Source organism: Saccopteryx leptura, chromosome 8, assembly GCF_036850995.1.
Source record: "Saccopteryx leptura isolate mSacLep1 chromosome 8, mSacLep1_pri_phased_curated, whole genome shotgun sequence".
Lineage (NCBI taxonomy): Eukaryota > Metazoa > Chordata > Mammalia > Chiroptera > Emballonuridae > Saccopteryx > Saccopteryx leptura.
In genome coordinates, this window is record NC_089510.1 from 28,981,330 (window position 1) to 29,007,540 (window position 26,211).

The 26,211-nt window shown below is 41.7% G+C and overlaps 1 protein-coding gene across 5 annotated transcripts in view; it reads right to left on the bottom strand.

The window, feature by feature from the left end:
- Nucleotides 1–26,211, bottom strand: part of CMSS1 (cms1 ribosomal small subunit homolog) — a 419,693-nt gene that overhangs the window by 34,262 nt on the left and 359,220 nt on the right. For all 5 annotated transcript variants that reach the window (XM_066347859.1, XM_066347858.1, XM_066347860.1 and 2 more), the window contains one exon: nucleotides 14,122–14,210. In XM_066347859.1, the coding sequence (XP_066203956.1) occupies nucleotides 14,122–14,210 (89 nt within the window). The remainder of the gene's footprint in view (nucleotides 1–14,121; nucleotides 14,211–26,211) is intronic.

Here is a 26,211-nt window from a genome sequence, read left to right on the forward strand (position 1 = left end):
AGTACCCTATACAGTTTAGTGTTATTTTTATCCTGTCTTTTTCTTTTTAATGTAGAAAAACAGGAAATTTGGACTAAGGCTTTGATTTATAAAATAGAATGCCTCAGATTCCATATTTATTAATCATAAGCAGAAATATAAAATGTTTCCTGTGATGGATCTTTTATGCAACATTTTCAAACAAGTTGCCAAGTAAGATATCAAATGTAAGTGAAAACTTATTCTGAGTTTTTCCCTTAAGTTTCCATTCCAAGTAGAGAGTACTCAGTTTAAGCTGCTAAGCTACTAACCAAAGCTATCTTGTCTCCACTTGCTCTGTTTAAAATGATTACAGATGAAGCTTTCTGTTCAAGTTTGCAGACAGTCTGCAGATTAAGAATACCTATGGAGTGAAGCCAGAGAGATAATGCTACATATTTTCTTCAAGGTTTTGGCTGGGGCCAAGACCAGCCATTACTAGACTCTGTTTCAGTTAGTAGAGAAGTAGATCCAAAGGGCTCAAGAGTAGCCTGCCCCGTGGTAGCGCAGTGGATCGGGTGTTGACCTGGGGTCACCAGTTGGAAACCTTGGGCTTGCCAGGTCAAGGAACATAACCAGAAGCAACTAGGAGTTGAGCCTCCCGCTCTCCCCCCCCTTTCCTTCTCTCTTCCCCCCCTTCACTGAAAAATCAATAAAAATAAGATCTTTCAAAAATAAGCTCAAGATTAACATGGAATCTTGAAGTTTTAGTTTCTTCTCAGTTAAAACAAAAAACCTGCAGAGAGTAATTGCATCATAGCTGAAGAATAAAAAAGATATTATGAACTTTCTTATTTAGAAAGTTAAGCTGTTTTGTGGATGCAGATACATGCCAATTAGAAACTGGGCCAAGGACATGAATATGTTACAAAAGCTGCCAGATGGTCTAGGAGAGTCCAATCACAGACCAGGCCAACATTCAGCTCAGGCTCCTCGGCAAAGGCCTGGATATGATTAGAAGTTCCCTCAAGGCATACCGCAGTATCTTGTCACCAGTGTCAAGGCTTTTGGGAAGGAGATGTAGAAACCTATTCTATGTTCTTCTTTAGTAAATAAGAGTGTTCTTTACGAGTATGTTCAGCCTGGCTAGGTGGTGGCGCCGTGGACAGAGTGTCAGCCTCGGATGCTAAGACCCAGGTTTGAAACCCCTAGGTTGCCAGCTTGAGCGTAGGATCATTGACATGACCCCATGGTCGCTGGCTTAAAGCTCAAGGTTGCTGGTTTGAGCAAGGGGTTACTGGCTTAGTTGGAGCCCCAGATCAAGGCACATACGAGAAAGCAGTCAATAAACAACTAAGGAGCTACAACAAAGAATTGATGCTTCTCTTCTCTCTCCCTTCCTGTCCATCTGTGTCTCTCTCTAGCTAAAAAAAAAAAAAAAAGTATGTTTAACATGCTGGGTTGTATTTATGCTAGGTTTACAAAGCCAATCAACCCAGCATGACACAAATCTGGAAATGAGCTCAGTTAGAAAAATATAGATTCTTGAAGAAAAATAAAAATATAATTCTGAATCATGCATGGGAAAAAAAGAAACCTGTTTGACGAATTGCTTTGGGCAAGGCACAGAATAAGGTTACCAGTTAGGTTCAAATTCTTAGATCATCCTAAAGGAAATGCAGTGTGATATTTGTTTTCTGGGAATATTCACCTTAGGTGGTTGAGGTAAATGAAGAAGCCAAGTTTATTGGAAAAATTTCCCTTGTGGTGAGATGGCTTTATGAGGAAATACAAATCCAAAGAATTTTCAATTCCTTAATTTAGCTATCTTATGAATGCTGATGTTTACCCTCAGCCCAACGAGGTAAGAAGATGTAAAAGACTCAGGCCCGGCTAACTAACCATTTCTGGAAGCCATTTCCAACAGTATATGTCTTTGATAGTAGATAAGTAATATCATTATATGTTTTTATATAAAATACAGTGATTTTAAATATGTAGCAAAATATGTAGTTTAAATATTTAGAAGAATCACACTTCCCAAAATATATGAAAAAAAATTAAGATTCTAAGTGAAGTAATTGGGGCATATACACAATTTTTAAAGTATCAAAAATTATATTCTTTAACAATAACTCTTTTGGTTAAATGTGGCACATCAACCGCAAAATACCAATAAACTGAAAATAAATAAAAGTGAAAAGGTTAAAACCTGTAAGAACCAAGAAACAAGGAGAGAGGATAACAGTAGTGGAGAGATTTCAACAACTTTTTAGAAAATTGAAAGTGATTAAAACTGGATGGAAGTGATTCAACAGAGAGAGAAAGCTGGCACCTAAGTTTCTGGAGAGATGGAGGCTAATAAGAAGTGAGTCTGTTTGACCTGCTGGACTCTGAAAAGGTTCAGTTGTTGGAGGCACAAGGTCCTATAGAAAATAAAGGGTTTGTTTGGAAGTTTATGTTTAGAAACATTAGCCTTCCTCAGACCTCCCACTAAGCTCACACCTCTGACTGAGTTCTATCTTCTGCCGAGGCAGCCAAGCAACCCTCTTATTACTGCTTCTACTCATCTGCTCTTCCTGGCAGCAGACTCTAAGTTAATTCTCTGGAGAGGACCAAAGGACCAAGAAGTCTGGCTCAGGGGAGACAGGAGAGAGGTTGAGGCTCACTTCCTTTGCCTGCTCCTCTTTCATGATATCTCAAGCCAGGCTTATATATTGCAGGCAGGAGACCACTAAATTCTCTAGAAAAGTGAAATGGCCTAAGAGAATTGTCATAGACGAGTGACATTTTGGGGTACCATATTAAAAATCTAGCTTGTTATCTTATCACCCTACCATGAAGTCCACTAATCAGTAAGTCTTACTATGTACAATAATTTTCTGTCAACTTCCTAGTGCTTCTCTCTTTAATATAAATAGATAGCTAAAGTTCATCAGACAGCTAATAAAAGTCTCCAACATAAGAGCAAATAAACAACAACAAAATAATCCTGGGTAAAGTGAGACATTTCTTCAAAATAATACAATTAATATTCTCAGAAAGATTGAGAAGAATTTTCATCCTTGAAAAAAAACCCCCAAGATGTTATAAAAATAATATAATCAGAAAACATTAAAACAAGTCAAAAAGTTGAAATAAAAATGTAGAAGGCTTAAAAATAGAGAAAATCTCCCAGAAAAATTTAAAAAACTTTAAGAAAATCAGAGAATCAGTCCAATATTCAACATTCCAATAAAAGGCATTATAGAAAAAAGGGTTGAATAAAATATCAAGGAAGAAGTGATGAAAGAAGTAATACAAGAAAAACTATCAGAACTGAAGGAAACTTTCTAGAACATGAAATTCAAAATTGAAAGCCCATTAGGTATAGAGCACAATAAATAAGAAAAATAGCCACATCAAGAAGCATCACTGTAAAATATGAAGACATTATGGACAAATAAAAGATTCTAAGATTTTCCAAAGAGAAAAACAATAATATATAAAATAGAAAGAGTCAGAAAAAGAGCAGTTTCAGATCTTACAAAAGCATTACTGGGTCCTAGACCTCACTGGAACAATACCTTCAAAATTATGAGGAAAATTTATTTGTAAATTAGACTTTTATACCCAGCCAAACTATCAATCAAGTTGAGTAAATTAAGTCTCAAAAAGTTTACTTTCTACCCACACATACTGAAGGTTGTAGCCCAGCAAAATAAAGTTTTAAACTAAGACAAAGGATGATATGGGATCCAGCAAATAGGGAGACTAACCCAGAAAAGTGTTGAAAGGGCAGTAAAGAAGCCTCAATTGCTCAGCAGGCCAAGAGAATAACCAATTCTGAGTAGAATAGGAGCATGGAGGTCTGCAGGAAAGAACAGTAACTGATCTATTTGAACACATAGAAAATATTATTCATGAACATTTGGAAAAGATGTTGGAACATATGGAAACAATTAAAAAAAGGAACACAGCAAGCTAGACAAATGAACAAACAGTAATTATTAATGTCATGAAAATAAAGAGTTGTATAAGAAAGGCTAGATGATTAAAGCTTCTCTTTTCTCGGGATTAAACAGTATTTCCGTGGTTGTAATAATGAATAATGACAACTGTTCTAACTGAAATGTGACATTATGTTGGCAGGGGATGTAGCAGTTGAAGAGGGATTAGGGGTAGATGGGAAAACTATGTCCTCATATGCCACCTCAGGAAGTTAACACATCATCTCAAAAATTGATAAATCAAGAAACAGCAATAAAAGTATAAGGTAGTGTATAAAAATAAATAAATAAAAGTTGAGTTCACTGTCTGAGGAAAGACCTAGGGTAACAGTGGGGAAAGGAATTGCTATTTTTTCACTAAAAACTTTAATAGTGTTTGAGTATTACTTTGATAAAAAAAATTAAGTTTTACTTTTATAACAAAAACAAGAATGCTCCTTGTAAAAAAAACACAACAATTTAGAAATGGCTTTTTAGTTTCCTTTGGATTTGGTCAAAAGTTATTCAATACATACCACCTAAATGTTTAAAATTAAAAGACTGGTAACTCCAAAAGCTGATATAAAGCAACTAAAGTCCCATATACCGATGATGGGAATGCAAAATGGTCCAATCACTGTGGGAAAAGGTCAAGCAGTTTTTATAAAACTAAACCTAACTCAGCAATTCCAATCCTAGGTATTTACTCAAGAGAAATAAAAATATATGTTTACAAAAAAGATTTGTATATGAATGTTCATGGCAGATTTATTCATAATTGCCCTAACGAGGAAATAGCCCCAGGCATCCATCATAGAAGGATGGATAAACAAACTGTGATATATTCAGATAATTGAATATTACTCAGTGTTATAGACTGAATTATATCCCACCCTTAATTTATATGTTAAAGTCCTAACCACCCCCCCAACTAACTGTATTTGTAGACAGAGCCTTTAAAGAGGTAACTGAAGTTAAATGAGGTCATAAAAATGGGGCCCTGATGCAACAGGACTCGTGTCTTCTTATAAACAGAAAGAGAAACCAGGGATGCGTACCCACAGAGGAAAGACCATGTGAGGACAGAGCAAGAAGGAGGCCATTTACAAGACGAGGAGAACCCTCAGGAGAAACCAAACCTGCCAGCACCTTGATCTTGGACTTCTAGTCTCTGGAACTGTGAGAAATAAATTTCCCTTGTTTAAACCATCAGCCTGACTTTTCCAAAGGGGACACACAGATGGCCAAGAGACAAACAAAAAGATGCTCAATATCACAAATTGTCAGAGGAGTGCAAATTAAAACCACAACGAGATATCACCTCATACCCGTCAGAATGGCGCTCATCAATGAATCAAGAAACAAGTGTTGGTGAGGATGTGGAGAAAAGGGAACCTTCCTGCACTGTTGGTGGGAATGCAGTTTGGTGCAGCCACTGTGGAAAACAGCATGGAGTTTCTTCAAAAACTTAAAAATGGAACTGTACTATGATCTAGAGATTCCACTTCCAGGAATATATCAGAGGAACCCCAAACTGAAACACGGATTTGAAGGAATATAAGGACTCGTGTTCACTGCACCGTTATTTATAATAGCTGAGATCTGGATAAAAAAATACTGAGGCACATTTACACAATGGAACACTACTTGGCCATAAAAAAAGAAGGGAATCTCACCATTTGCAACAGCATGGATGGACCTGAAGAGTATATGCTAAGTGAAATAACCAGTCAGAGAAAGACAAGTCCCAAATGATTTCATTTATATGTGGAGTTTAATGAACAAAATAAACTAACAAATAGGCCCTGGCCGGTTGGCTCAGTGGTAGAGCATCGGCCTGGCGTGCAGGAGTCCTGGGTTCGATTCCCGGCCAGGGCACACAGGAGAAGCGCCCATCTGTTTCTCCACCCCTCCCCCTCTCCTTCCTCTCTGTCTCTCTCTTCTCCTCCCGCAGCCAGGGCTCCATTGGAGGAAAGTTGGCCTGGGCGCTGAGAATGGGCGCATGCAGGAGTCTGTCTGACTGCCTCCCTGTTTCCGGCTTCAGAAAAATACAAAAACAAAACAACAACAAAATAAACTAACAAATAAAACAGAAACAGACTCATAGATAGGGAGAACAGACTGACAGCTGTCAGAGGGAAGGCGGGTTGGAAGGTGGGTGAAAAAGGTGAAGGGATTAAGCAGAAACAAACAAAACTCACAGACACAGACAACAGTATGTTTTTTACCAGAGGGAAAGGGGGTGGGGGAGGTAGAAGAGGGTCAGGGGGATAAATGGTGATGGGAGACTTGACTTTGGGTACTGAATACACAATACACTATATAGATAATGTATGATAGAACTGTATGTACACTTGAAACATACATCATTTTATTAACCAATGTCACCCAATAAATTCAATTAAAAAAGAAAAAGCCACCCAGTCTGGTATTTTGTATGGCAGCCCTGCAGAATAATACCCTCAGCAATAAGAAAGAAAAAGAGCCACTATACACCAATGTGATGAAGCTAAATAACTCTGTGCTGACTAAAAGAAGCCTTGAACAAAAGAACGTATTTTCTTTTTTTTAAATTTTTTATTTTATTTATTCATTTTAGAGAGGAGAGAGAGACAGAGAGAGAGAAGGGGGGAGGAGCTGGAAGCATCAACTCCCATATGTGCCTCGACCAGGCAAGCCCAGGGTTTCGAACCGGCGACCTCAGCATTTCCAGGTCGACGCTTTATCCACTGTGCCACCACAGGTCAGGCAAGAACGTATTTTCTATGCGTTCATTTCTGTGACATTCTAGAACAGCGCAAACTGACGGGGGTGGGGACACCAGAGTAGTAGTGGCCCTGTCTGGGACAAGGGGTGTGGAGCGGTGACTGACTGCAAGGCGGCCTGAACGGTTGCTGGGCGATGTTGATGCTCTTTACCCTGTAGGGGTCTGTGTTAAGGAATGACGTGAATTTCACAAAATTCATTGGATGGTATATTTGACATTTGTGCATTTTGTTGTCTATTAATTTTACCTCAAAAGGACAAAAGAAATCTTTAAATACTAAACTTTTGTTAATGACATGCATGTTGAAGTGTCTGGGGAGCACACTGACTTTGCAGATTACTTTGAAACGTTACAAAAATAAGATGATTGATAGATGGATCATGTGTCTGCACACACTGTTCATAGGGTGTTGGCCTTTGAGGACACAGAGGGTCAGGACTTGTAGAAAGTGAGGAAAATCTTACCGAAAATTGAAGAAGAAAATATCTTTGTTACATAGTGGTAGAATCTTTGTTATGTTGTCTGCAGCTGGGTAAAAAGTAGAAAATGTATCATCACATGCTATGGGTTACCTAGTGAAGACGATTCAAATATTGTTGAAGGTGTCACCTGATTTCTTCTTGTAGATTAGAGTGAAATGCGAAAGGAGGGAGTTCAATTGAGAAAAGGACTGTCCAAGAAGCCAAGGTTATGGCTGCAAAGCCATTTGTTAAGACCTCCGGAAGACCTCAAAGTACTATTTAGTAACATGAGAGCTCTGTAAAGAAAATAAAGGTTTGCCTCCCAGATTTTCTTACACACGGTCTCTAGGAAGCTTAAGGGCTATTTGTCCCTCAATTGCCCTGGCAGGGGGCCAAGGTAGAGAAGCCATTATCTGGAAAAACCCTGTGGTTGTGCGGAGGCAATGTTTGTGTGTGAGGCAACCCTGTGGGGAGGAGGGTGGAGCGCCCCCACAGAGCCCACAACTTGACTGGCGCCCCATGAGAGACACAGAGCCAGAGAGCTGGAGCTCAGTCACACCTGTGAAATAGCAGCCACTATGAGGAAAAGGTTCCTTTAAGCTACTAACTTTTGGGTCAATTTGTTATATAACAACAGAGTAATATAAAGAGGGACAGAATTGACACACTAGCATGAAAAGGAAAATGGTACATAAAAGAGCGTAGATACTCTTAAAACCATCCAGGGTAATCTTAAAGACAGAATGCGAGAGACATGAAATGATGAATGCTGAAATAAGGAAACAGTAAAAAAATACGACAATAGAGAAAGGCAAGTAAGGAGGGAAAGGGGTAAGAACTCTTGCTGGAGATTCCTTTCTGAACCAAGGAGATAAACAAAAGGCTGGCTTAGGGAAAAAGAAGTCCAGTGTGGCCTCTGAGGGGGCGAGACGGGTCATGGAACTACTGAGAAGCTCCTGACATCATGGAGGCATCGATGAAAAGGCACAGAGTCTCTCCTCAGAGATTATATTCCTTAAGGGAACCATAATTACCAAGTCACTAGGCCTGGCTCTACAATGACTGATGCTGAGGAGGGAAGAGGGTGATGCAATCTCTCGGAGTAGGGGAATTCATCATTTATTTTGGAAGCAATATCTGGAAAAAGAAAGAACTGCTGGCAAATCTTTAGACTTACATTATTAAGGAGGCCAAGGATGATTACTTAGATGGGAAATGGTTGCTGGAGATGATGTAGTTGCATGGGTCAAAATTTTCATAAAGTTATAAATCTGGGGCTTGAAGTACTGGACAGAGGAGAGGCGGGGACTCAGCAATGGAGACGTGAGGCCAGCTCTGGCACTGGGGGGATGCCCACCTGACAGGTGCTCTCACCCACGAGAGGAAAACCCAAGTGTCTATTACAGGGGGCAGGAGGATGCCGGCAGTTCCTGCGCAAGCATGAAAAACTCCCCAAACACAAAGAACAGCAGAGACTGAGATAATTAAAAAAAATTAACAATATAAATAGAGCATAAAAGAATATTTTTTGATCCAGGAAAAAAACAAAATATCCAATCGCATCTACCAAATAGAGTCAATTGCCTAGCACTGTGCTAGGTACTGCAGCAAATATGAAAAACTCAGGGCCTCCAACGTGCTTATTAAACATATAGTTGGAGATTCGAGCTCTTTGTGCATAAACAACCAGAGGAAGATTCAAGAGAGGACAGTCTGACAAGAAGGTGTCCTCGGGGTGGTGAGGTGAGGTCCAGGGGGAGCAGAGCCGCTGGGGAGAGGCAGGGGGCCCAGCGGAGAGGCAGGGGGGGCCCAGCGGAGAGGCAGGGGGGCCCCAGCGGAGAGGCAGGGGGCCCAGCGGGAGGCAGGGGGGCCCCAGCGGAGAGGCAGGGGGCCCAGCGGGAGGCAGGGGGGCCCAGCGGAGAGGCAGGGGGCCCCAGCGGAGAGGCAGGGGGCCCAGCGGGAGGCAGGGGGGCCCAGCGGAGAGGCAGGGGCCCCAGCGGAGAGGCAGGGGGCCCAGCGGGAGGCAGGGGGGCCCAGCGGAGAGGCAGGGGCCCCAGCGGAGAGGCAGGGGGCCCAGCGGAGAGGCAGGGGGGCCCAGCGGAGAGGCAGGGGGCCCCAGCGGAGAGGCAGGGGCCCCAGCGGAGAGGCAGGGGGCCCCAGGGGGCCCAGCGGAGAGGCAGGGGGCCCAGCGGAGAGGCAGGGGGGCCCAGCAGGGGGCCTAGCGGAGAGGCAGGGGGGCCCAGCAGGGGGGCCAGCGGAGAGGCAGGGGGCCCAGCAGGGGGCCCCAGCGGAGAGGCAGGGGGCCCAGCAGGGGGGCCCAGCAGGGGGGCCAGCGGAGAGGCAGGGGGCCCAGCAGGGGGGCCCAGCGGAGAGGCAGGGGGCCCAGCAGGGGGCCCCAGCGGAGAGGCAGGGGGCCCAGCAGGGGGGCCCAGCAGGGGGGCCCAGCGGAGAGGCAGGGGGCCCAGCAGGGGGGCCCAGCGGAGAGGCAGGGGGCCCAGCAGGGGGGCCCAGCAGGGGGCCCAGCGGAGAGGCAGGGGGCCCAGCAGGGGGCCCCAGCGGAGAGGCAGGGGGCCCAGCAGGGGGGCCCAGCAGGGGGGCCAGCGGAGAGGCAGGGGGCCCAGCAGGGGGGCCAGCGGAGAGGCAGGGGGGCCCAGCAGGGGGGCCAGCAGAGAGGCAGGGGGGCCCAGCGGAGAGGCAGGGGGGCCCAGCAGGGGGGCCCAGCGGAGAGGCAGGGGGGCCCAGCAGGGGGCCTAGCGGAGAGGCAGGGGGGCCCAGCAGGGGGGCCAGCGGAGAGGCAGGGGGGCCTAGCAGGGGGGCCAGCGGAGAGGCAGGGGGCCCAGCAGGGGGGCCCAGCGGAGAGGCAGGGGGACCCCAGCGGAGAGGCAGGAGGCCCCAGGGGGCCCAGCGGAGAGGCAGGGGGCCCAGAGGAGAGGCAGGAGGCCCCAGGGGGCCCAGCGGAGAGGCAGGGGGGCCCCAGCGGAGAGGCAGGGGGCCCAGCGGAGAGGCAGGGGGTCCAGCGGAGAGGCAGGGCGGCCCCAACGGAGAGGCAGGGGGGCCCCAGCGGAGAGGCAGGGGGGCCCAGCGGAGAGGCAGGGGGCCCCAGCGGAGAGGCAGGGGGGCCCAGCGGAGAGGCAGGGGGCCCAGCGGAGAGGCAGGGACCCCAGCAGGGGGGCCCCAGAGGGCAGTCAGGGTGGAGGAAGAGTGACCCCTGCTCTGAGTGTGCATGGGGAGAAACCTTCCTGGGAGGGGCCAGCCTAGGTAGGCTTAGGGATCTCTGTAGGCAGCAGTGGTGGGGAGCTGATGACTCGCAAGCTGGGTCCCAAAGGGTTGAGAGTGATGAGAAAACTGGAATACTGCTATAGGCACCCATTCCTTCATTCCTCAGAAAGTGAGTGCAGATTCGGGGCAAGATGCTGTGCCAGGTGCTGTGGAGACACACACACACTCTGTCCTCAAGGGGTACAGACAGGTGGGGGTATGCCCTGGTCTCCAGGGCGCTAGATGGATAACACTCACGAGGCAGAGAGGGCACAGAAGATTCCCTTGTAGATTCTCTGGCCAGGACAATGGAGAGGCTTGAGGGAGAAATTAGGCATTTTGTCCACCTAGGGCTTGAATTCTTTAAAGCAATTTCATAGTTAAAGAACCTAGAGCAAGAGGAAGGTGGATAAAATGGCTCATAAACTCTTGAGTAATTTTTTTTTCTTAGCAGAAAATAGCAATGGCATGTGATCAATGAAGCACATCAGGACAGCATATACCGTGCTCATGGTTAGGAAGAATAAACATCATTAAAATGTCTATATTGCCCAAAGCAATGTATAAATTCAATGCAATACCAATTAAAATACCAATGACTTACTTCAAAGATATAGAACACATATTCCAAAAATTTATATGGAACCAAAAGAGAACACAAATAGCCTCAGCAATCTTGAAAAGGAAGAATAAAGTGGAAGGTATCACACTTCTAGATATCAAGTTATACTACAAGGCCATTGTACTCAAAACAGCCTGGTACTGGCATAAAAACAGGCACATAGATCAATGGAACAGAACAGAGAACCCAGAAATAAACCCACACCTTTATGGACAACTGATATTTGACAAAGGAGTAAGAGTATACAATGGAGTAAAGACAGCCTCTTTAACAAATGGTGTTGGGAAAATTGGACAGCTACCTGCAAAAAAATAAAACTAGACCACCAACTTATACTATTCACAAAAATAAACTCAAATGGATAAAAGACTTAAATGTAAGCCGTGAAACCATAAGCATCTTAGAAGAAAACATAGGCTGGGCAAGTGAAATAAAAGACAGGATAAACAAATGGGACTATATCAAACTAAAAAGCTGTTGCACAGCTAAAGACAATAAGAACAGAATAAAAACACAAACTACACAATGGGAGGTTATATTTGACAATACGTCTGATAAGGGGTTAATAACCAAAATTTATAAAGAACTTGTAAAACTTAATACCAGGAAGACAAACAATCCAATCCAAAAACGGGCAAAAGAAATGAATGGACGCTTCTCCAAAGAGGACATACAGATGGCCAATAGACAGATGAAAAAATGTTCAACATCACTAATCATTAGAGAAATGCAAATTAAAACCACAATGAGATATCACCTCACACCAGTCAGAATGGCGCTCATTAACAAAACAACACAAGATAGGTGCTGGCGAGGATGTGGAGAAAAGGGAACCCTCCTGCACTGCTGGTGGGAATGCAGACTGGTGCAGCCACTGTGGAAAACAGTATGGAGATTCCTCAAAAAATTAAACATCAAACTGCCTTTTGACCCAGGCATCCCACTTTTAGGAATATATCCCAAGAACACCATATCACTGATTCAAAAGAAGAAATGCACCCCCATGTTCACAATAGTGAAGATCTGGAAACAGCCCAGTGGACGAGTGGATTAAAAAGCTTTGGGGCCCTGGCTGGTTGGCTCAGTGGTAGAGCGTCGGCCTGGCGTGCAGAAGTCCCGGGTTCGATTCCTGGCCAGGGCACACAGGAGAAGCGCCCATCTGCTTCTCCACCCCTCCCCCTTTCCTTCCTCTCTGTCTCTCTCTTCCCCTCCCGCAGCCAAGGCTCCACTGGAGCAGGGATGGCCCAGGCGCTGGGGATGGCTCCTCTGCCCCAGGAGCTAGAGTGGCTCTGGTCGCAACAGAGCGACGCCTGGAGGGGCAGAGCATCGCCCCCTGGTGGGCAGAGCGTCGCCCCCTGGTGGGCGTGCCAGGTGGATCCCGGTCGGGTGCATGCGGGAGTCTGTCTGACTGTCTCTCCCTGTTTCCAGCTTCAGAAAAATACAGAAAAAAAAAAGTTTTGGTACATATATACTATGGAATACTACTCTACCACAAGAAATGATGACATTGGATCATTTACAACATTATACTGAGTGAAATAAGTAAATCAGAAAAAACTAAGAACTATATGAATCCATATATAGATGGGACATAAAAATGAGACTCAGAGACATGAACAAGAATGTGATGGTAATGGGGGGGGGAAGGAGAGAGAAGGGGTGAGGATAGGGGAGGGGCACAAAGAAAACCAGATAGAAGGTGACGGAAGATAATTTGACTTTGGGTGAGGGGTATGCAACATAATCAAATGTCAAAATATTTTGGAGATGTTTTCTCTGAACATATGTACCCTGATTTATCAATGTCACTGCATTGAAATTAATAAATTAAAAAAAAAGAAATGCACCCCCATGTTTATGGCAGCATTGTTCCACAATAGAGAAAATCTGGAAACAGCCTAAGTGTCCGTCAGTGGACGAGTGGATTAAAAAGCAATGGTACATATATATAATGGAATACTATGGGGCCATGAAAAAGAAGGAAATCTTACCTTTTGCAACAACATGGATGGACCTAGAAACTATTATGTTAAGTGAAATAAGCCAGGCAGAGAAAGAAAAATATCATATGACCTCACTCATTTGAGGAATCCAATGAACATTGTGAACTGAGGAACGGAATTGAGACAGAGGAGAGATCAAAGGAACCAGAGGAAAAGAGAACAGAGGGAAAGGGAATGATAGGGTGGGATAAAGCTGTGGGGAGGGGGGCAAGGGACATGTTGAGGGGAATATGGGGAAGGGGTGATACATTCGGGGCAACACTAGAATCTATGTAAACACAATAAATTAAAATCCATTAAAAAAGAAGTGAACTGTGATATGGCGAGGGACAACTGTATATGATGTCAGATGGGTACTAGATTTATTGGATATGCACTTTGTAAGTTATCTCAATGTATAATCATGGGGTTGTATACCTCAAACTAACATAAAAGTGTATGTCAACTGTAATTTAAAAATAAAAATATTAAAAATATAATAAAAATCATACAGGTAATTAGTCAGGTTTTAGGGATACATAACGTAAAAAAGCTGCAAATGGATATAAGTGGGCAGTCGGAAGATAAAAAAGAAATGAAAGGTCATAGGTTGAGGAAACAAAGTTGATCAAATGGCCACCTGTGGTACTATGACGGCGGCAAATCCTGTGATGAGCAGTCACACAATGGACCATAAAGCTGGGTGCATGTGGCCCTGGAGCCGGCTGGCAGCACGGCATGGCACCGTCGCCATGCATTGGTGGTGGTGGTGGGTTACTGTAGAATGTCTTTATGAAGTTTGTTTCCTTTTAGCAACTCTCCCTAAAAGAATAAGACTGGATAGTTGGTGAAAATGTGATACAGAAATCTAAGAAACCATTATCGTAAAATACATTTATATTGTAAGAAAAGAATATTAGGGGAAAAGACAGACAGACCTCGCTTGTTTTAACTAATGAAGCATGGCTTTTTCAAAGGCAAGAGAAGGTGAAAGTTTCCCTGAAATCTGACCAACGACTGATGTCAGGGCACAGGAATAAGGTAGAGGGAAGAACAGGATAACTACAGAACCCATCAGTTGGGACATTTTCACAGTGACTGTCACCTGTTTGGTTTTCTTTGACAGGACAGGAACCGGAGCTGTGTCCTGCTGGGTCGTTCCTACGTCTCTTCCTCCTTCACCATCTGATGCTTCTAGAAAATATAAAGTTTAACAATTAGAAAAGCCTCTCCCCTCCTCCACATTGCTACCACTGCTAGTAAATCTTGGTATACCACCTTTCTAGAAGATTCTATGCCTTGCCCTTGATTTAGCAATTTCACCTCTAGAAAGATGAGGTTAAAGAAATGACCCAAAATGAAGATAGAGATTTCAGCACCAAGATGGAAGTCTTATATATAAATATTGCTGCAAAACTGAAGATTATCCAACATTTGATGATGTTTTAATTGTGGAACACACACTCACACTGATTTTACAGTTATTAAGTCCTCATTTTCAGGTAGGAAAGCTGATGCTCTTGAGAGGGAATTACAGGTCATGAGCAATTCTTATTTTGAATTACTAAAATCTTTCAACAATGGAAAAAATAAATTCTTACTCTAAGAATGAGGAAAAATAGAAGTTTCAACAGATTTCTTGTTTAAAGTTCTCTTGAAGAAACAAGGCAACCATAAGTTTCTTACTTTCTTTCGTGTCATACTGCCTTTCAGATTATAGTAGTTGTTCTTTATAAACACATTTTTGAACTTTGACAGGCTTTACTCATTCCCTTTGAGTTTCTCTACATATCTCAAAGTCAGCCTAAAATATGAATTTGTAAGCAAACCTTGGTCAGAATTCATATCTAGGTCCAAATGAACCCATTTGATAGTCTTGAGCTTTTAAATGTTTACATACCATTATGATTAATTTTATCAAGTATAAACTTGGTTGAGCCACAGGGTGCCTAGATAGTTGGTCAAACACTATTCTGGATGTTTCTGTGAGACTGTTTCTCAGTGAGATTAACATTTGAATGAGTATATTGAGTAAAATGGACTGCCCTCCCTAACATGGGTGGATCTCATCCAATCATATGAAGGCCTGATAGGATGCCCCTCCTCTGAGTAAAATAATATTTCCTGGCCTTGACTGGATAGCTCAGTTGATTACCGAGTCATCTCAATATACCAGTGGTTCTCAAAGTGTGCTCCAGGGCACACTGGTGAGCCCTAGAAGATTTCCAGGTGTGCCCTATGGTATTCCAGAGAAATATGTACCTGGTGGGGACCAAAAAACCAACAGGGTTTTTGGAGTTTAGATTTTTGGGGGACAGAGGTGTGGGGAATTGGCTGTAAGCTGACAGTCTGCCCAACCACCCACCTCACTTGCCTGATTAGGTTGCAAAAGGCTGTTAAGCTGTGGTGCTGGATTGTTTACACTACCCCCCATGTTTCCTGGAAAGACTGGAGGCAAGTTTCTTCTATCCTTTGTTTGGTGTAAAGTTAAGACGATAATGTATGGTGGGGGTTTTCTGCACTCAACACAATTAAGAGTAAAAAGAGAGGAATTCTTCAATGCATTGACGAGGAAATGAGAGTTTGCCTTTCAAATATATGCTCAAACATTGAAGAAATCTCTAGGACACATCAGGCTCATGTTTCTCATAAACATAAGAATGAAGAAACTTAACACATTCACGCAGGGACCTGACAAATTTACTAAATCTTACTAAGAATGTATCTAATATATATATAAAAAGATAACATTTTTGCCGTTTTTTATTTTTTAACCCCTCTTTTTTACGAATTCTAAAAAGCATAACTCAAAAAATGTAACATAAAAGTGTTTTTTAATGTCAGAATAAATTGAATTTTGTCATATTTATTTCACTTAATTACCATAAAAGCACGCTTGAACTTTATATTTTTTCTTTAATATTTGATTTAATTATTATAACATATTTCTCAGAAATTTGTATATAGTGCACCTACAATTATTTGTAGAATTTTAAATGTGCCCCAACTTCAAAAAGTTTGAGAACCACTGCAGTATACTAAGGTTTGGGTTCAATTGCTAGTCAAGGCACATTGAATAATCAACCAGTGAATGCATAAATAAGTGGAACAAATCGTTCTCTCTCTATCTCTCTCCTTCTCCCCCTCCTTCTCTCTCTCTCTTTTTCCTTGGACTTGAACTGAAACATGGGCTCTTCCTGGACCTGTAGCATGTCAGACCTCAGACTGAAACTACACCATCAGATCTTCTGGATCAATCCACTCTGCAGATCTTGGGACTTGTCAGCCTCCATAACCACATGAGGTGATTACTTACTTTATTTATGTCTATATCTAGATTTATACAGTTATAGATTGAAATATATATCGATCTCATTGGGTTCTGTTTTTCCTGGAGAACTCTGATTAACATACATACTTTCACTGTGTAGCGTGAAAAAAGGACTTCTACCCAATGGAGCAGTAGCATAGAGGATTAATAGAGAATTTTTTTTGTGTGTGTGAGACAGAGACAGAGAGAGGGACAGATAGGGACAGACAGACAGGAAGAGAGAGATGAGAAGCATCAATTCTTCATTGCAGCTCTTTAGTTGTTCATTAATTGCTTTCTCATATGTGCTTTGACCAGGGGGCTACAGCAGAGTGAGTGACCTCTTGCTCAAGCCAGCATCCCTGGGCTCAAGCCAGCGACCACGGGGTCATGTCTATGATCCCACACTCAAGCCAGCGACCCTGCGCTCAAGCTGGTGAGCTTGTGCTCAAGCTGGCAACCTTGGGGTTTCGAACCTGGGTCCTCTGCATCCCAGTCCGACACTCTATCCACTGCACCACTGCCTGGTCAGGCAACAGAGAGTTTTAAATGAGTGATTAAGTTGTCATTAAAAGTATTTATAGCCCTGGCCGGTAGCTCAGTTGGTTAGAGCATCATCCTGATAGGCCAAGGTTGTGAGTTTGAACCCAGGTCAGGGCACATACTAGAATCACCTGATGAATCCATAAATAAATGGAACAAATCGATGTTCTTTTTTCTCTCTCTCTGTCCCTCTCTCCTTTTTAAAATCGTTCTCTCCTTTTTTTCTCTTTTGAAAAATAAATAAATATAAAAAATTAAAAGGTATTTATAGAACTTATCCATCTAGGGAGTCAGTATTAGTATTCATATTTCCCCCCATTCCTCCTCCTAAGTAAGCACAGCTAAAAACCCTGGACCTGGCATATATAAAACAAACACAGGAAGCCTTTGAAAGGTGGAGAGAAGATGGCAGACCTGCTAGGGACTTTGGGGCCCACTAAACCAAACAACATAAGGATCAGCTTCTTTGGTTTTCTTTTGACCATATCATTATCTCAGAGTTGGAGCTTAAAAAGCAGCAACTTGAAAATGCCTGGAGTGGAGGAGGGTGTGGGGGGATAAAAAGGGATGGAAGGAGACTTGATTTGGGGTGGTGAACACACCATACAGTGTACAGATGGTGTGTTATGGAACTGTGCACCTGAAACCTGTATAGTTTTGTTCACCAGTGTCACCTCAATAAAGTCAATAAGAAAAATAAATAAATAAAATATTTAACTTTATGTTATATGAATTTCACTTCAATAAAAAAAACACTTTTATAGATATGGACATATATTATAGAAATATAAAAACAAACACAGAATGACAAGTACCAAATTCAGGATGATGCTTATAAGAGGAAAAAAAGGAGAACAGGATAAAGGCTGGGTTTTCAGGGAACTAAAACTGGGTTTAAGGTTTTATTTCTTAAGTTGGATGGTGGTACATGATTGTTTATTATATTATTCTCAACATGTTTTAGTATTTCTATAACATTCATTAAAAAAAGAAAACTCAGCCCTGGCTCAGTAGCTCAGTTGGTTAAAGCATCGTCCCAAAACACCAAGGTTGTGGATTCGAACCCCAGTCAGGGCACATACAAGAATAAAGCAATGAATGCACAAAGGAAGTGGAACAACAAATCAGTGTTTCTCTCCCTCCCTCAAATCAATTGACCAATACATAAGTAAATTTAGAAAAATGAAAAGAAAGCTCATCAAGGGAGATGTTATGGCTAGAGATCCAGATTTAAGATCCAAGCAGCTTCTATGAGACAGAGCTATTACATATATCTCCACAGGCACATAGATAACAACACTGTTCAACAGTATATTTTAGCCTACAGCACAATATGTGTACACGGTCCGTGCAATGTTTTCTCCTGTGAGATATTGAAAAAAAGAAAGAAAATGCCAATTTGGGACCAGACCAAAAAAAGGCCCCAACACACGTCTGCTTTGTTCAACAGAATGACCAGGAAAGGGGCAGACTAGCAAGACTGAAAAGTTTTAGACATTAGTCACTTGACTCCAGCCTACACTGCAGAAAAGCTGTGGCCTCGTCCACACCAGCAAAGGCGGAGTGGGTAACCTAGATTTTACCCCGGCAAGGCTGTAATGAGGCACCCTAACTCTTCCTCCACTGCCTCCATCGAGTAGGACTGAACCATCGAACCCCTGACAGAATCTGCATCCCGGAGAAATGGCAATAAACCGGTGTTCCCTCCTCTCTTCACCACCACCACTGTACTAACAGTGATCACAGGGTGAGCCTGGACTTCTGTGTCCTCCCAGCAGTAACGTAGGGCACCTCTCCCTCCCCACTAGGACAGTACCAGAGAGATCCTAGTAGAGAGTCAGGACTTCCCACACTGCCCAATGGTAACAAGGTCACATCCACATTAGTGGTTTTAGCAACCATTATAAAAGCTATACAAAGAGATACATTCAAAAACACAAAGATAAAACAAAACAGAATCCTAATTATGTTCAAGTAACTCACAGGAAATCAAGGAAGAGGAAACAGAGAAACAAAGCACAGCAAACAGAAAGAAAAAAACAAAATAATATATCAGATTTAAACCCCAACATATCTATAATTATAATATGAATGGTCTAAACACACCAATTAAAGACATTGGCAAAGTGGATTAAAAGAGATGACAACTATATGCTGATTAAAAGAAACTTATCTTAAATATAACAATCTAGACAAGTTGAAAGTAAAATGATAGGAAGAAAATATCATACAAATATCAATCAAAAGAAAGCAGGAGTGACTATATTAATATCAGATAAAGTAAACTTCTGAGCAAATAAAATTACTGCAGAAACAGAAGGACATTATATAATGACAAAACAGTGAATCTGGCAAGAAGACATAGCAATCTTAAATGCATATGCACCAAACAACAGAGCTACAAAATATGGGAAGCAAAAACTGACAAAAATGAAAGAAACAGACAAACCTACAATTAAGTCACACACTTCAACAGTTCTCTCAAAAACTCAATGAATAAACAGAAAATCAGGAAGGATAAAGAAGAAGCGAGTGACACGCCACTTACCAATAGGATTTGTGCAACAGCAGAACACTCCATTCAACAACAGAATACATATTATTTTCAGGTGTTATGGAACATATACTAATACAGACCACCACACTGTAGGGCATAAAACTGCCCTAGAAAAAAACTGAAATTGAGCCCTGGCCGGTTTGCTCAGCGGTAGAGCGTCGGCCTGGCGTGCAGGAGTCCCGGGTTCGATTCCGGGCCAGGGCACATAGGAGAAGCGCCCATTTGCTTCTCCACCCCCACCCCCTCCTTCCTCTCTGTCTCTCTCTTCCCCTCCCGCAGCCAAGGCTCCATTGGAGCAAAGATGGCCCGGGCGCTGGGGATGGCTCCTTGGCCTCTGCCCCAGGCGCTAGAGTGGCTCTGGTCGCGGCAGAGCGACCCCCCGGAGGGACAGCTGGTGGGCAGAGCGTCACCCCTGTGGGCGTGCCGGGTGGATCCCGGTCGGGCGCATGCGGGAGTCTGTCTGACTGTCTCTCCCCGTTTCCAGCTTCAGAAAAAAAAAAAATACATTAAAAACTGAAACTGATAAATGGCATGTATAAAAAACCTACAGCAAACATTATATATAATGGAAGACTGACTGCTTTTCCCTGTATGGGAACAAAATAAGGATGTCTGTTCTGACCAATATTATTCAATATTGTGCTAGAACTTTTAACCAGTGCAATAAGATAAGAAAGTAAAATAAAAGGCATATGCATCAGAAAGGAAGAAATCAAACTACTCCCACTTGAAGATGACATAATTGTTTACATAGAAAACCTCAAGGAATCTTAAAAAAATAAATTCCCTACTAGAACTGATAAGAGAGTTAGCAAAGTTGTAAACTAAAAGATAAACATGCAAAAATCAATTTGATTTCTATATACTAGCAGTGAGCACGTGAACACAAAAAATAAAAACACAATGCCATTATAATTGCTATCTCCCCCTCCGAAATACTTAGGTGTAAATTTAACAAAAACTATACAGAACTGGCATGATGGAGACCACAAACGCAGATAAAAGAAATCAAAGGCCTAAATGAATGGAGAGATATATGTATTGTGTTCATGAATTGGAAGACAAATCATAGTAAAGATACCAGTGCTCCTCAAAATGCTGTACAGGCGTAACAAATTTCTAACAAAATCCCAGCAGGATTTTCTCTAGATGTATACAATTATTATAAAATTTATGCAGAATGGCAAAGGAACTAGAATAGTTAAAATAATTTTGAAAAAGAATAATCAAATGGGAGAAATTAGTTTATGCAATTTCAATACTTATATAGCTACAGAAATAGAATATACACTCAGAAAAAGACCCACACAAATAGGCCCAACTGATTTCTGACAAAAGTACAAAAGGAATTCAATGAAGAAAAGATAATCTCTTCAACAAACGGAGAAAATTTTGTCAGGCAAAAAAATTAATCCTTACCTAAGTTCACACCAAATACAAAAATAAACTTGAAATGGACCACAGATCTAAATGTAAAATGTAAAACTATAAACCCTTTAGAAAAAAAGCCTTATACGATATAGAGTTAGGCAAACAGTTCTTAATTTTGATACCAAAAGTACAATCAATAAAAAAATAATTAATGTTAGACTTTATCCAAATAGAAAACTTTTCCTTTGCAAAGATCCCGTTAAGAGGATGGAAAAACAAGATACAGAGTGGGAAAATTAGTTATAAACCACATATCTCACAAAGGACAGACTAGTATCTAGACAGCATAACAAAAAAATCTCAGAATTCAACACTAAAAATCCAGACAATCGCCTGGCCTGTGGTGTCACATTTGATAGAGCATGGAACTGGAATGCTGAGGTTGCTGGTTTGAAACCCTGGGCTTGCTGGGTCAAAGCACATATGCCAAGCAGCAAGCAAACTATTAATTAAACTGAAGCAACTATACTTCTTGTCCCTCTCGCACAGCCATCTCTCTGTAAAATCAATAAATAAAATTTAAAAAAAACCCTAGACAATCAAATTAGGAAGTGGCAAAGTATATGACCAGATATTTCACTGAAGAGGAGATATACTCTGGCAAATAAGTACATTACAATATGTTCCACATTATTGAGCACTGGGAAATGCAAATTAAAACTAGGAGTTATATTAATAGTAAAAGCCTATTAATGGCTAACATGTGAAAAACAGCATCAACAGCAAATGCTGGTGAGTGAAGGTGCGGAGAGACTGGATTACTCATACACTGCAGGGGGAAGGGAAAATGGGACATCCTCTTCCATTCCACTCATGGAAAATAGTTTTAGCAGTTTCTTTAAAAAACTAAGCCAGCAACTACTAGGTAACACAGCAATTGTACTCCTGGGCATTTGTCCCAGAGAAATAAAAACATGTTTCTATAACAACCTGTATACAAATATTTACAGCAGCTTTATTATATATATAATAGCCTAAAAACGAAACAACCCAAGATAGCCTTCAATGGGTGCATGCGGCATATACACCATGGAATATTTAATCAGCAATAAAAAAATGAACTATTGATACACACAGAAATTAATACCCAGAGAATTATGCTGAGTGAAAAAAGCTTATCCCTAAAGGCCAAAAGGTAACATATTGTGAGATTTCACTTATATAACATTGATGAAATGACAAAAGGATAGAAATGTAGAACAGAATAGTGGTTACAGGGAGTTGAGGGGGTGGGGCTGGGAGGGAAGTAGGCGTGGCTACAAAAGAGCAACAGGAAGGACTCTTATTGGGATGGAAATGTTCTGTATCCTAACCGTGGCAACGTCAGTATCCTTGTTTTGATATTGTCTTATAGTTTTGCAAGTTTGTTATCGCTGAAGTAATCTGGGAAAGGGGACATGTGATCCCTTCATATTGTTTTTAACAACTGCATGCCAATCTACAACGATTTCAAAACAAAAAATTTAATTAGAAAAAAAGTCTTTAAAGGAAGTCCGTCCTCTTCTTTGGGAAGCCCATAATTTTGCTGGGAAATCTCAGAGGTGTGTGATTGGCTGTGGACCAGACTAGAGCACCACCCAGTGCCGCGGCTGCCCCATCCGGAACTCCTGACTCAGCCAGGAGGGCGCTGGATTCAAAGGACACCAGTCAGCCCAAGTAGGACACAGTGGAGTCTTTTAAAAATTTTTATTTAAAAGTACATAGAAGAAGACATAGGTACTAAACTCATGGACCTGGGTTTTAAAGAACATTTTATGAACTTGACTCCAATGGCAAGAGAAGTGAAGGCAAAGATAAATGAATGGGACTACATCAGAATAAAAAGTTTTTGCTCAGCAAGAGAAACTGATATAAAAATAAACAGACAGCCAACTAAATGGGAAATGATATTTTCAAACAACAGCTCAGATAAGGGGCTAATTTCCAAAATTTACAAAGAACTCATAAAACTCAACAACAAACAAACAAACAATCCAATAAAAAAATGGGAAGAAGACATGAATAGACACTTCTCCCAGGAAGAGATACAAATGGCCAACAGATATATGAAAAGATGCTCAGCTTCATTAGTTATTAGGGAAATGCAAATCAAAACTACAATGAGATACCACCTCACCCCTGTTAGATTAGCTATTATCAACAAGACGGGTAATAGCAAATGTTGGAGAGGCTGTGGAGAAAAAGGAACCCTCATTCACTGTTGGTGGGACTGTAAAGTAGTACAACCATTATGGAGGAAAGTATGGTGGTTCCTCAAAAAACTGCAAATAGAACTACCTTATGACCCAGCAATCCCTCTACTGGGTATATACCCCAAAACCTCAGAAACATTGATACGTGAAGACACATGTAGCCCCATGTTCATTGCAGCACTGTTCACAGTGGCCAAGACATGGAAACAACCAAAAAGCCCTTCAATAGAAGACTGGATAAAGAAGATGTGGCACATATACACTATGGAATACTACTCAGCCATAAGAAATGATGACATCAGATCATTTACAGCAAAATGGTGGGATCTTGATAACATTATAAGGAGTGAAATAAGTAAATCAGAAAAAAACAAGAACTACATGATTCCATACATTGGTGGAACATAAAAATGAGACTAAGAGACATGGACAAGTGTGTGGTGGTTACCAGGGGTGGGGGGAGGGAGGACAGGGGGAGAGTTAGGGGGAGGGGGAGGGGCACAGAGAATTAGATAGAGGGTGGCGAAGGACAATCTGACTTTGGGCGAGGGGTATGCAACATAATTTAATGACAAGGTAACCTAGACATGTTTTCTTTGAATATATGTACCCTGATTTATTAATGTCGTCCCATTACCATTAATAAAAATTTATTTAAAAAAAAAATTTTATTTAGTTATTCATTTTAGAGAGGAGAGAGAATGAGAGAGAGAGAGAGAGGGAGGGAGGAGGAGCAGGAAGCATCAACTCTCATATGTGCCTTGACCAGACAAGTGCAGGGTTTTGAACCAGCGACCTTAGCGTTCCAGGTCGACACTTTATCCACTGCGCCCCCACAGGTCAGGCCCACAGTGGAGTCTTAAAAAAGGAAAAAGCAGGCCTGACCTGTGGTGGCGCAACGGATAAAGCGTCGACCTGGAAATGCTGAGGTTGCCGGTTCGAAACCCTAGGCTTGCCTGGTCAAGGCACATATGGGAGTTGATGCTTCCAGTTCCTCCCCCCCTTCTCTCTCTCTGCCTCTCCTCTCTCCCTCTCCTCTCTAAAATGAATAAAAAAATAAAAAAAAAGGAAAAAGCCCGAGTTTTACAGTGAAAGAAAATACAGAATGCCCTGTTAAATTTGAATTTCATATGCACATTGAAAACTTTTTAGAATAGATTAAGTCCCAAGTATTTCATGGGGAATATCTCAACTATTCTCTGTTTATGTGAAATTCAAATTTAATTTTTCATGTGTATGTTTACTTGCTAAATCTGGGAACCTTACTTGGGAAATATCTTTCTCCCGAAAAGGCCACCTTTAGTCCTGTGACATGTCTTACACTGGCTTCCATTCCTGGTGTTCCCTTTTCTCTTAGCACCCTCCTAGCCATCTTTATCTGGAACCCTTTAGGTGAACCTGTGCTAAGATTACACAGTCCCACTTCTTCCTCCTGCCTCCGCACTTGCACGCTTATTGTACCTTATAAATCACAGCGTGTGCTGGTATTGCACACATGTTAGGCTTTCTCTCCATCTCAACTATAAATAGTGTGGGGGTGCCCGTGAGTACCTCAAGTTCTTGACCCAGTGTTGATTACAAATAAAAAGCATTCCTTTCTATTGCTTTATCTACATTTATATTATAAAAGTAATACATATTCTGTATAAAACATTAACCCCCTTACTTAATTCTTTTATCCTTTTATTTGCTTTAAAAATCACTTTAAGATAAAAAGGATGAAATACAAAATAAATAACTGTCAGGATCAAAGCCATAAATGTTTAAAAATCAAGCAATGCTCTTAAAACATGTTCTGAATTCGTATTCCTCCATTTCCCAGTATCTAAAAACGGAAGCATAGACAGAGTCTGTGTTTAAGCAATATTGCTGAAGAGAGCATATTTTTAAAGGTACGTGACTCTTACACAATAAAACCCCATGAGAAATATTTAAAATACTTTGTTAATCAAATGCTCTAAATATGAGTTACTTCTTGTTCCAAAAAAATTATTTCATTTGAAACCTTCTAATTATAAAATGACATCATCTCATATCACCATAGGTTGAATATATTAGTTGTTTCTTTAGTCTGTGATGTTTTTGGGTTCCAAAGAGAAAAGTGATTTTCCGAAAGCTAAGTATGCTAGTTCTGTGATCTCCATTAAGATAGTACTGAAAGAAAAGTATGGAGACCCAAGTGAGCCAGCCTGGGTCCAGCACCAGCGTCCCTCTAGAATTGCTGGCATTGGAGCAGGTTATGCCAGACCAGAGCCACTCAGTTCCAGTGGCTGGCTGAGCCCAAGGACTGGAGCCGCCATGGCCAAGCCACCTCGTCTCCAAGTCCCTGAGTCTACTTTAAAATAAAAAAAAAAGATATCACCAAATGAAATTTGTTGAATTCTTCTAAAAGAGGAGTCAAAATTACTGCTCTTGTAATGTGGCAAAAGGAGCAGGCTGAAATAAGTCTTTTCTTTCCTTCAATCCCTGTCTTCGTTCCCTTTATGAGAAACATCAGAAGTCCAGTTTCCCGGCAACGTCCTGAAGCTTCTAAGTACTTGTTTGCATGAACCCGTTCTAGGCTCTGGGAGAGACTCTGGCAATAAATCACAGAGTCAGTTTTTCTTTAAAACTTTGTAAAAGAAAGGTATTTGAACCACAATACGTTAATGCCACTGTCTTTTTCCAATCAGAATTCTCTGTTGGAGTGGGAGTAGTGAGCCATTTTGGGGATACAGTTAAAGGAATCTGGTTGAACATACACTTGATATGAGTGTAATGGGATATTATGTGGGTCACAATCAGATAGTCTGTAGTTAAACGATTGCTACTATCCTAGGGTAGGAATGCTTCAAGGAATAACACTACCACGCTGTGCTAACCAGACAGCCTGATCCGAAGTGAGGGGGGGCAGATGTTGTATATGGTGAGTCGAGCGTGCCTGCAGCACCCATCCCCAGAGCTAAGTGGGAAGTGGACCAGAAGTCAGATTCAGGATGCAGAGAACCAGGAACTAGCCAGTGAAACATTCTTCCAATCATCAAAGATGTAAAATAGAAGGTCTTTGCTGTAGGAATACAGTGACAGTGCATTTTACCTGGTTTTAAAGAAACCATATTTTTTATTTGATGAGGTAAAATAACATTTTTCAGAATTCCTGCATTTGTAGCAGTACCATTGTGA